The sequence below is a fragment of the Elaeis guineensis genome, chromosome 3, assembly GCF_000442705.2.
Source record: "Elaeis guineensis isolate ETL-2024a chromosome 3, EG11, whole genome shotgun sequence".
NCBI classification, from domain to species: Eukaryota; Viridiplantae; Streptophyta; class Magnoliopsida; order Arecales; family Arecaceae; genus Elaeis; species Elaeis guineensis.
The window spans coordinates 125570446-125582072 of NC_025995.2; the positions used below are offsets into that span (position 1 = coordinate 125570446).

The 11627-nt window shown below is 36.2% G+C and overlaps 1 protein-coding gene across 8 annotated transcripts; it reads left to right on the forward strand.

The window, feature by feature from the left end:
• The first annotated feature begins 442 nt into the window (after positions 1-442).
• Positions 443-10531, forward strand: LOC105040344 (coatomer subunit beta'-2-like). 8 transcript variants are annotated; one of them, XM_073254877.1, is made up of 12 exons: positions 443-739; positions 1027-1047; positions 1126-1223; positions 1363-1411; positions 3837-3905; positions 5291-5478; positions 6161-6228; positions 6880-7004; positions 7114-7208; positions 8335-8515; positions 8664-8832; positions 9899-10531. In XM_073254877.1, the coding sequence occupies exons 5-8, from the start codon at positions 3885-3887 to the stop codon at positions 6936-6938; spliced, it is 336 nt and encodes a 111-aa protein (XP_073110978.1). In that variant the 5' UTR covers positions 443-739; positions 1027-1047; positions 1126-1223; positions 1363-1411; positions 3837-3884; the 3' UTR covers positions 6939-7004; positions 7114-7208; positions 8335-8515; positions 8664-8832; positions 9899-10531. The 8 variants fall into 8 exon arrangements, 7 of the variants coding, with proteins under 7 accessions (XP_073110978.1, XP_073110983.1, XP_073110979.1 ...); XM_073254882.1 differs by lacking the exons at positions 1027-1047; positions 1126-1223 and adding exons at positions 4193-4343; positions 4430-4493 and having other exon boundaries at positions 6813-7004; XR_012140265.1 differs by lacking the exons at positions 1027-1047; positions 1126-1223 and adding an exon at positions 4430-4493 and having other exon boundaries at positions 6813-7004.
• Positions 10532-11627: the final 1096 nt, after the last annotated feature.

Sequence of the window (11627 nt, forward strand, 5' to 3'; positions counted from 1 at the left end):
TTACTTTCTGAAAGACATTATAGATTGCTTGCCATCCAAAAAAACATACGAAACACAGTATTTTGATTTTGATGGATCTATTTTAAATTACCAGCAATCTATACTACCCAATGCAACCTAAGAGGCATTTGATATAGGATGATGATTCCAAGATTCAAAGCTATAAAGATGGAGATAATGGGATCATCTTATTGTATCCTGATGATGATGATTTTAGATTATTTTTACTTCTTAAATTACAGTCTAATCAGATGATAGAAAAACTGCATGATAGTAATTTTGGATGAAAATTTAGGGACAAAGGTGTCTTTTACTTCAGCAAAAAAAAAAAATCAATATAATATTAATATATTATATTATTATTATATATAATGCTCAGATGTATATTATATTATAAATATTAATCATTAATCATTTGCGAAGCCCTCCCCCCTCCCCGCCTTATTTTCCTGCCTCTCAGCCATGGTCGATATGTCTACGGCCTATATGCATTTTCACGCTAAGACCCTCTTTGCTCCCGAAGCCAACCCCCTCCCGGCATTATTTTTTGTACCTCTCTGCGATGGTTTTCGGCGGGATTCCTTGGAGAGACGGATCACCGGATCGGGACTCTTCTCCCATCAATGACGTGCTCGGCCCTCCCAAACCCCGTATTTCTAGCGTTTCGGCTTCTTGATCTGCGGGTTTCTCCACTGCCAGGTTTTCAAGCGCCCGCCAGGCGGTTTCTACCGGAAACGTGGTAGGTTTTACTGATCTTTCTCTGTTCATTCGCTGTTCTCAGTCGTAGTGGCGGTAGATCTGGCGCAACGTTTCTTTGATTTGAAATTAGCAGCTCAGTAGATGCTTTTCTTTCGTCAAATTCCCGGGGACCACACCGAGCTATGTTGCATTCTTGATACGTGATTCGATGATGAGTTCTAGTCCGTTAGGATGTAGAATTTTCTGGAGAATTGTTTTTTTTTTTCTAGGCAGCTGATGGAATTTTCTTTCTTTTCCTTATCTTTGTGCTTGCGGTGATACTTGCAGCCTTTTAGACTAGAAATCAAGGTACTCCTCTCCGATGCTAATTAAAATTTCGATAGCTATTGCTTGGATATTATGTTTTCTTTCCTTTTTTGCGTTCAGATTTCTCCACTTTGCTTCCAATGATCTCTGGATCAGAGGAAACTTGCACAAAGGTCTGAAAGAGTAAAACACATAGATCTACATCCAACAGAGCCATGGTAGTCGGATTCTTGATTTGATCTTTTAAATGTATTTCAAACCTACCTGCATTTGCCTTTGCTAACATCCAAGGACCGAGATTCTGCATGTCTTCAGTGTCTGTGGATATGTAATCGTGCATTGGTCTTCTTGCTGCAGGATTTTGACGAATCTTTATTCTGGAAGTTTCTGCATCAATCACATCCAGGTAACTGGGGCTCAATAAGTTCTCTAAAAGCATGACTTTCTGAACTATGTTTTACTTTAGAAAGAACATTCTTTCTACTTTTGAATAAACATATGTTTGATGCTGCAAACAATCTGGAAAAAATATGTTGCATGAAAAGTTAGATACCTTTTGACATTGATTCACTAATTGAACCTTACATTTTCCTTCCTGTGAATAAACAATCACTGTCATCATTATGATGGAAATCCCATTTACTTCGCTTAAGCTTTTGATTTTCAGCATTGCATCTTGCTCCCATTTACTTTGTTTTGGTGGAATCTCTCTTAAATTGCCTTAGTTTTTTTATTAGCACATAAATGGGGGAGCAATGCAAATCTGTGGTCATTTTTCCTATATTACTTTGTTCTATTTCTCTTTAGGTGCATGGTTTCTGCATTGAAGGAACTCGATGAGCTTTTGATTATTTTGGATTTTCTTTTGCTTCTACAAAACAACAACTTTGTATGCACTACTCTAAAATTGGAGGAAATATCTTGGAGGCAATCTTTGGGGATGTTCATTCTACGTCAAATTATGTAAAAGAAAGCAGAATTGTGAGTTACAGTAATAGAAGAAACTATGCAGTGAAAGAATGACATCTGGAGAGAATCATAGAGGAAAATATGACAAATTAGAGATGACTTGGAATAAGTATCTTGTTGTTGTGTCAATTAGAGGTTTGGTTCTAAACCTTGGCATACATAGGTCTGTCTAGGACAAACTCTTAATTGGAAATTGGACTAAGTGGCCTTGTGTTGTTGACACTTGGCTGACTTTCATCACTACAACTTCATACTCAAAAGATGAGGGGGAGGTGGTTGGTGGGTGGGGTTTGCTGCTTGGTCTTTTAACTATTTGGTTGTCCCAAGAGATTGATGATTGATTATTGAGTTTGTCTAAATTACAGCAGCAGAGGAGAAATTGTGAAGACGGTATATTGTAGTTGACTTTCTGGCATATGAAATGAAATACAATTCTTTTAAAAAGATGGTGTACAAGTTTTCTAACCTCTGATGAAGTAATTGATGTGAAGTCATCAAGGTTTTATCCAAAACTTAACTCTTCAGTATATAAAGAAGTTGATTAGGTGGGCTCTTCCTATTCCTGTTTTCTTGTTGATAACATGGTCAGGAAGAACCCCCATTTTTTTTCTTTAACCCAGTCAAAATCAGAGTGAGGACTGGATTAGATTCTAGATCACTCATATCCAACACCTAGTGACTTCACCAACTGAGCAAGCTGTTACTCTCAACATGGTTAGGAAGTTGGCCAGGTGGAAATGTCATTCTTGATCTTATGTCAATTTTCAATGCATGGGAAAAAGGGTTCAGCAAATTATATGTGTATCAGCCTTGAGAAAAAGTTGATTCCCCCTGGATATTTTGTAATGTCCGCCAGACCTCAAATGAAGATAGCTTCAATGTGTATGAACTTATAGGTTTGCTTATCTATGCAAGAAGCAAGCATAAAGTGAGTAGAGAATTCTGGGGAGATACTGTCCTAATAGTCACCATAAATTTCAAAAGCTGTATTTCAACTGAAAATTTTTACTCTCAAAATTCTACTGGGATATTTGAGAAGCCTTTACCTAGAAAACTTTAGCCAAATTGGTTTTTTTTCCTGTTAAGACTGCCCTTTGCTCTCAGTTTGTTATATGGATATGACTACCAACTGAATTACCTACGAAATGGCTGTTTCTGGCATCAAGCATTTTGTGGCTTTGGAATAAGAATGCCCATAATTTTGCTAACTTTCCTTGACCCAACATACTGGGAAGTGATGATAGACATTCAGGATATGATTATTATCCTATCATTATTTTCTAAAGCTGGTAATGTATTGGTCTATGTTCAAAGAAAGCAAATTTCTCACTTTATTAAGTCTACCACATTGCTTTGCTGCATAGTTACTGTGGAAGAGTAAATTCAGACTGCTTCTCGGGCTGCTAAGTCTACAATTTTATGCAGGGTTGATTAGTTAATGCTATTGCCTCTGTTAACCTACCTAAATTGTGAAATTATAACATCAGTGATTCACTGTACGAGCACGTCATTCTGTTGTCTCTGGTAGTTATGTAGATCAACAGGAGCTAACCTAATTGTATAGCCAGCATATCAATAAATTGGGTTACTACCATTTTTGTAATAATGCCCTCTCGTGTGCTTTGCCTTTCTTATTACATTACATATACATGCAAAACATACATCTATGAGCTGTGTTTGAGTCATAAGCCCAAACCAGGCCCCGACAAACTGATGCTTATTACGTTATAGATTTCCTCCGAGAAATTGTCGGTATTTTTTTCAGGTTGTATTATATTAGTTGTTTATGTTAGATAGGAGGAAATTAAAATTTTGGTGGATCTTTGATTGGATATATACTTACCTTTTTTATACTTGTGCAGACTGGAGAACACATTAAATTATGGTCTTGAACAAGTTTGGTCTATGGGATGCATGAAAAGATCAAGGAGGTAAAAAAACAGCTTTCAGTTGTCTCCCCTTTTTTTCCAGGACTTGTGAGTACAGAAATATTTTGTTGCTATTCCAAATTTATTTGAAAAGTCATCTCGTCAAAACATATCATTTTTTCAAAAAAATCAAATCATTGGATATTCTACTAATTTTGATTATTTTTGACACCCTTGAGGTTGAATTAAAGCTCCTAGAAATGATTTGGGAAAAGCTAGTAGTGAGTACATAATATGATTTTTGGCTCTTTTTTTGCTTGCTTAATTTTAGCAATGGTTTTGTTTTTTAGTGTTGTCGTTGGATGTGATGAAGGAACCATTATGATAAAACTTGGTTGTGAAGAACCAGTTGCAAGCATGTATAGCAGTGCGAGAATTATATGGTCAAAACATAACAAAATACAGGCAGTGAATATCAAGACTGTTAGCGCAGATATTGAGGTTAATAGCTTTGATATGCTATTGAGAAAGTCATGCGAAATTCTATGAAACTTGATTGAAGGTTATGGAACCTTTTTACCTGTCAGGCTGCAGATGATGAGAGATTGCCTTTGGCTGTGAAGGAATTGGGAAGCTTTGATCTACCTGCAAGTATGTTTGTTTAAATGTGAGCAGTTGCAAATGCATTTGTTATGGTTTCTTGGTTGACTCTATGTTATACTCAACCCGTGGTAGTCTTCTTTATTGCATGTGCATGCTTGTGTTTGCAGGTGCGTGTGTGCCAGTGCATATGCATGTGAATGTGCATTAGTTTCAACTAGTGCACCAGATGATGTCAAGAAGAAATTCATACGCTGCTATTTCTCTACTGAAACAAGAGCAAATAAGAACATATTATTTTAATTCTGTAAAGAATCTATGTTATTTGGTACCGACTTTGTATAGCCTTCCAGTGAGACACATCTTGGAGAATAAGTCAGAGCCTTAGGATTGGTGCTGGACTAATTGCTACTGTTATCTATAGATATCTTGGGTTTAATCTGTCTTTTAATTGGTCCTGTTATGGAATAGAACTTAATATATTTTAGGTACACTTCCTTAAAACTATTGGTCAATTAGAGCATGGAGGTTACTTGGAAGAGGAAAGTGATGCTCCTAAAGTTTTTGGAACCTGAATGTCAAACATGCCAAATTAAAATATGGAAGAAGTGCAACTGGCAAAGAATGGATGAACTTGGATGCTGCAATTTGGCATACCAATAATGTTATATATCTAAATGCTCTATTTGGGGGCATTAAGTAATTATTTCTTCTACCAGAAAATATGTTTTCTAATTTGCTTTATGTAAGTTGATGCAGTTTTCTCGGTTTTGTGGTTTCTAGTTTTTGAAATGCTCGTGCTTTTCATAAGCATTAACCAAAGTTGTTTCTTGTTATTATCTATTCAGAGCTTAAAACATAATCCAAATGGGAGATTTGTTATTGTTTGTGGAGACGGAGAATGCAGAATATATACTGTGTTGGCATGGAGAAATAGATGCTTTGGATCTGCTTTGGAATTTGTCTGGTCATCTGATGGAGAACATGCAGTCAGGGAAAGTACATCAAGAATAAAGATTTTAGTTAAACATTCCAGGTCAGCTTCTATCTTTTATTATTATGTTCATTTTTTGGGGTTCGATTGGCTTGTTCCCACTCTCTGGCAGCAGCCTTTTTATTCTTATTTTTTGTTACTTTGCAACTATATTAACATAATTTAATAGGACAATTTTTCCAAATAGTAAGTGTGAAGACCATTCTAGATTCATTTTTAGATTCCACGTTCCACAGATCCATCAAGCTTCTTCTCTCTTTTGCAGCTCAGAGTTATTTATTTTTGGTATTACAATTTGTTGACTTATGGGTAGACCATGTTAAAAGGAAGCATTACTTGCTGTGCTCTCTCTATGTCCTGAGAGCAGATAGATTATGAAGCATCCGCAGGTGAATTGCTATATTGTTTAACTCTACAATATCCTGAAGCCACATATTTGGATAGCACGAATGGCCAGCATAGAGTGCTTAAACAACGATCAGAGGCAAAAAGGTAAAGGGTTAATTGATTTCCAATATCAACACACGCTTATGATCAATGAAGCATCCGGTAACATCTGTTCTAAAATAATGAATACAGTTATAATTAAAAACATAATGAAAACAGAAACTATTTACAGCAGATGGTCACCCATAAGTCAATTTGGTACTTATAGTTCTACTTTATCGAATATTTTCTGGTGGTCATTTGTTTCGCATCTGATGGACAGAAAATTGTTTTGCAGGCAATTGCTATGGAAGCGCAAAGTGAATCTAAGTGAAGCAGTTGGGAGACTAGCTATTTCTATGGAAGGTATAGAAAGAAGCTTTAAGAAAATCATAATTGGTGTCATTTGTTTTTTAAAAATGCCATGAAATTAGTTCTTTGTTATTCTATTATTTTCTGGTATACACTAAATGGGCTGTCAGTCTTTCAAACAAAGGCATGATGTAAGCATTAGGGATCAATATGGCAAGCACAGTATCTGCAAGTTGGCACGGCTTCAAGATGAAGTTATGAAAATGCTGAAACTTTGAATGGATAATTAGAAAAGATGATAATGGAAGAATATGATTTGAAACATAAAGGCGAAAGAAGAAATATGATAGCATCACAGGTTGGAAATTAGATTTGGTGTTGTTGCAATTTCCTATGCAGCAGTGGTCATAAAAGCTAATTTATGCATGATCTGGCCTAATTGTGACGAAATTGAAGTTGCTAGTGTTTTGATGTTTCTGTAATTATGTAACAGAAATTGGTGCTGTTGGGGTTGAATAAGTAATCTTTCTGAAAGGAGTCTGTCATCTTGGAGACCCTGCTACGAAATAATTGTGAAAGAAGAATTAATGGAATGATATCGTGCAAATTGATGATTATTTTGCATTTTGTTCATGCAGTTAGAAATGGCTGAGGAGTGTCTATTACATGCTATGGATTTGAGTGGCTTATTGCTTGTTTACTCAGCTTTTGGTGATGCTGAAGGGATAACAAACATCTCCTGCCAAATAGCAAGGGAAGAATAATGTTGCTTTCCTTTGTCCATTTGTGCTAGGTAAATTGGAGGATTGCCTTCAATTGTTTGTGGAGAGGTACTTATGGTTAATCCACTGTACTCTTTCTTTCTTTAAATATCATTTTTCAGAGAATCAGATGATGCTGTGGCCACTGTTTTTTGTTGATCATTTTTCTTTCTTGCAGTAATTGTATACTGGAAGTTGCATTGATGGCATGTTCCTATCTTCCAAGCAAAGTTTCTGAGATTGTAGGAATATGGAAAAATGTATCTCAATAAGGTATTCTTTTGTTTGTTCCTTTAAGCTTTGCTCAAAATAGTATCATTATTTTGCAAACTTATCTTAAACTGAGGAAGACATAGCATACAGTATTCCTTTGGAACATTAACAGCCTTCTTTGTCAAAAAAAGTGATTGATGCCCTCTATCCTGACTTCTTAAAATTTAATAACAGATTATCAGAAGCATCATTCTGAATGCAACTTCTACAAATTCAAGTAAATGGCATTTCTAATTCTAATAATATTTTAGCAGCAATTAATGGGTGACTTTTTTGGAGCTTCCTGAAAGAATGTTTTTTTGCATAACTTTGAGGTTTTGAAAGTTCCAAGTGGGCATAAATATGTTGGAACTCTTTTCTTTGGGACAATTTAAGCCTAAACTGCCTTTTTGGCTGTAATGCTACATGGAACAGATAAAATAATTCTAAATATCTTTATCAAGATTGGAATATTGCTGTTTTTTTTTTAAAAAAAAAAACTAACTATAGATATCTTGATAATCTTCACTCTGGCCATGCAAGCCGAAGTTCCTTGTATGTTGGTGAAAAGTATATTAGGAGCCATTTTTTATTTATATCAAACACGTGTATAGTGATATCAATCTAACTAGCACATCCAGTTAGTGTTCCAAAAGGTGGCTATCTATGCAATCAGCAAGGGGACTGGTAGCATTTCGGTGGGAGGCAATTAACCGATTTTTTTTAACTATTGAACTTTATGGAATCCTTCCTTTCATGATTGGAATCAAATATGAAATTTGCAAAAAATATTATGAGGATTCATGACTTCAAATCTTCTTGTATATGTTTTGTTTGGAAACAAAGTATAGACAATAAATTATAACTTAGTGATTTTCTTTTGATTATATGACTCGATTAAATTCTTCTCCCATGATTGAATCAAATATGAAATTTGAGAAACATATATAATTCATGAGTTCAGTTCTTCTTGTATATGACTAGTTTGTTTGGAAACAAAAATTAGACCATAAATTATAGGTTTTGCAATATTAACCCCACCGATTTGGATTCTTCTGTTTATCAACATTAGATAGCTTTTAATGGTGCTGCAGTTGTAGGGAGTTGCTTGAAACTTGATCTGTGGTTAGCTTATTCTGATCTGCAGATTAACACAAACATGCATTTGAGTTTTAATAAATATTGATTAAGACGGGGATAATTGTCCCTCTGATGCGGAATGCTTAAGCTATGCTGAGAAGTCAAATATTAATCTTGTGGAAGCTTTCAAAAGCATGAAAGTTGATGAAGAGGCTGTACCACTTGAAAATGGAGATCCAGGTCATGAGGTAGATTGTGCTTGCAAATGGTGTATTGGTTTTGTATTCTCTCTATTCTTAACATTTCATCATTTTTTTCCTTCTTTTGTTGTTTGTTCTCTTGGTTTTCTTTAAATCTGCCTTTCCTCTCTCTGAATCCTACACCTTGCTGCTTTAGATTGTCTAATGAAGAGAATGGAGTAGTGGAAGGTCATGAAAAAGCTGTTGAAGTTGAAGCCGATGACTCTACAGACGGTGCAATCCTTGTTAATGGGAATGAGGGTGAGGAAGAGTGGTGTATGAATAATGAAGGAACCCCATCAGCCTAACAGCAATAGGATGGACAGGTATAAAATTCAAATCTTGCATCCAGTGATTAATTGTTTTACCCAACTCCCCCCTCCAAATAAATCTCGTGTTTGGGATTACTAATTGTGTCAGTGCAATTTGTGAGTGAGTAGCATGTCTCTGCCCTCTTTACAGAAGATGGAACAAGGCCATCCTTTTAACCCTTCCTTGGAAAGAATTTTGAAGGCTGTTGGTAGCATGGAGTACACCAGCCACTAGTTTGCTCGTGAATATCAGTAGCTGTGGAGAGTGTACTAGGTGTAGAATTCTTATCAAGGTTCATCATATTGGTGCATACCATCTTGTACCGGGCATACCATATTGCACCAGTATTGAATGACACTCATTATCAGAGGCATACCATATCCTAGGATGCTGAACTGAGTCTGTATTGGGCATACTGATACTGTACCAATATGGTACCGTCATGGGCCAGTTTTGAGATGACAAATCTTAATTCTCATATTTAACAACTTTTGTTTATTATACCAATATGGTACCGTTATGGGCCAGTTTTGAGATGACAAATCTTAATTCTAATATTTAACAACTTTTGTTTATTACTGTGATGAGTTTATGCCCTTAAATGACATTGGTGGAATTTTGATTTCACTCTTGCAATGGCATTGCATTGCAGCATATTCCCTATTATGGAATTTTGACCAGTCCACCAGTTTCATATAATTTTTTTATGTGGGAACCTGTGCATATTTTCTTTCCAGAATAATTAACTTTTTTCCATCATCAAGAAACCTGATGCTAGGGTGCTTCTGATCATGTTCATCACATTAAAAGAATCTTGCAATTTTGATGTGATAATATATTTTTTTTTCAAACTAGATTCTGTACATAACCATAGTTTTAAGGTTATTTCTCATCATTTCAATGTTTGTAATTTTATTTTTGACAGTACGATGCAATCACAACTTTTTCTCTTTTTACTTTTATCTTTCTGCTATTTAAGTTGTGGAACTTTATGATGTATGCCTTTGGTATACCTTTTTCTATATTGCTTTCCCTATTTGTGCATGCTTACCCACCTTCTCTATGTTCGTTGATTTGCAGTGCTAACTCCACGTCAGTACGGAATAGGGACCTAACAAAGCAAGTTTCAGAGATCTATCTCCTCTTCTTAAGGTGATGACATATCCTCGTGGGGGAGAGAATGAGATCCATTATTTACTTTTTTGCTGATATAATGATCCCTTTTCTTTTTCTTCACAAGTAGATGGTTTGTCTCTGTGCTATATTTTTCTTGTGCTATATTTTTCTTGGTGCCTGATTGATATCTTACCTGGCGGTATCCTATGCCGTGTAGCTTTAGAAGATTAATGGTCCACATCCAACACGAATACTGCTGTATATGAATATTTCTGGGGTGGCATATGCTCGGTTGATTTCACCTGTTTAAAAGGAAATATAAAGCAGGACCAAAGAACTTGCATTGAGTTGGTGGGATAAGGAAGAATCTGGTCCTTAATAGTTGTTGGTTATCGCAAGGTTAGCTTGCCTTCCTTTCCTTTGTGGTGGTCAGTGCGGAGCTTCATCAAGCACCAAAACGAGACAACTGTCGTGATCCTTTTGTCCACCTGCTGAAAGATCTGCCTTTTATTTTTTTTGCCTGAAAAAATAAATAAACTCAGACAGATTTATAAATGTTACAATACTTTAGCACAATGGAATTCCTTGGCTTGCTTAGTCATGTTTGCATTTTGATTCTTGTACCGTTGGATTACTAGAAAGATAGGGAGAGTTGTAGATGTCTGGCTGTCCTTGCCATCTTTTTTCTTCTATCTGGCAGATAGCTATCTCAAGCTTTTATTTTCCATTTTGTCATTCATTGAGGTTCATATATTGTCATTTGTCTAGGTATCATTTGACGCAATAATATCACCTTTATGGTTTTCGATCTAAAAGAGACCGATCATTTACAGGTAACATTTAGTAGGCCGATTGCCTGGTCCTGAGGTGGCCACATAAACATTTAGGTTACAGAGTGAAAAGGAGCGGGTGAGGTTGGGGGATTGGTTGGGTTGCGTTACAGCTGGTATACGGGTGCTTGGGCTAAGGTGGTCGGGCCCCTCCGCGCACTAAGTATTGAAAGGTGGGATCTATCGAAGAGTTGGAAGAATGGTTTCGCAAAATCACTAAACCAATCATAGTTGGAAAGATGGTTTTAGTAGTTGTTATTTTTATTTTTATTTTGAAAGAGTTTAGGGTTCTTTATGAACATCGCCTCTATCTAATAACTGAAGCATGTGCCTCTGCGTGAATAAAATAGTTCATTTACTCAAATTATAGACTGCGGACTTCTTAAGGAATTTGAATATAGATTGTTATGACCTTTTTGTAAAGTAAGGCCGAACTCTCATCTTCAGGGCATCTGTTAAGCTTCAAGGCGTCTTATCCTATATCCCGTTCCGAGTCAAAAATGGAAACGCCAGATGATGTGATGGACAATGTGAGTGCATGGGACGGATGTCAAGCGAGGGTGACAACTTACCAAAAAAAAAAAATGAGGGTGACGACGATGTCAATTGATGCGGTTGCAATCGGATCGATGTGTCCCGCGCTCGTGGGCAGATTTTATTATTATTATCATTATTAATTTTTCGTATCAATAGCATGTTGTACGCGGTCTACAAACTCCCGCCGCTTTACCATCTTCCCCCGTCATCTCTTCCACTATTAGGGACTGTTTAGCCTGCTTTCGATCAACCTGCACTGCAAATCTAGTTACAAGAGTTGTTACCCGAAAAAATCTAGTTACACATTGGATGCCTGTGGTTGAACC

What these genes read in the sequence shown, in the direction of transcription:
- LOC105040344 (XM_073254877.1), top strand. Translation starts at nt 3,885, where the DNA reads ATGCATGAAAAGATCAAGGAG. An exon ending in ATTTTAGTTAAACATTCCAG is followed by an intron (nt 5,479 to 6,160) that starts GTCAGCTTCTAT and finishes ATTGTTTTGCAG; the next exon opens with GCAATTGCTATGGAAGCGCA. An exon ending in ACTAGCTATTTCTATGGAAG is followed by an intron (nt 6,229 to 6,879) that starts GTATAGAAAGAA and finishes TTGTTTACTCAG; the next exon opens with CTTTTGGTGATGCTGAAGGG.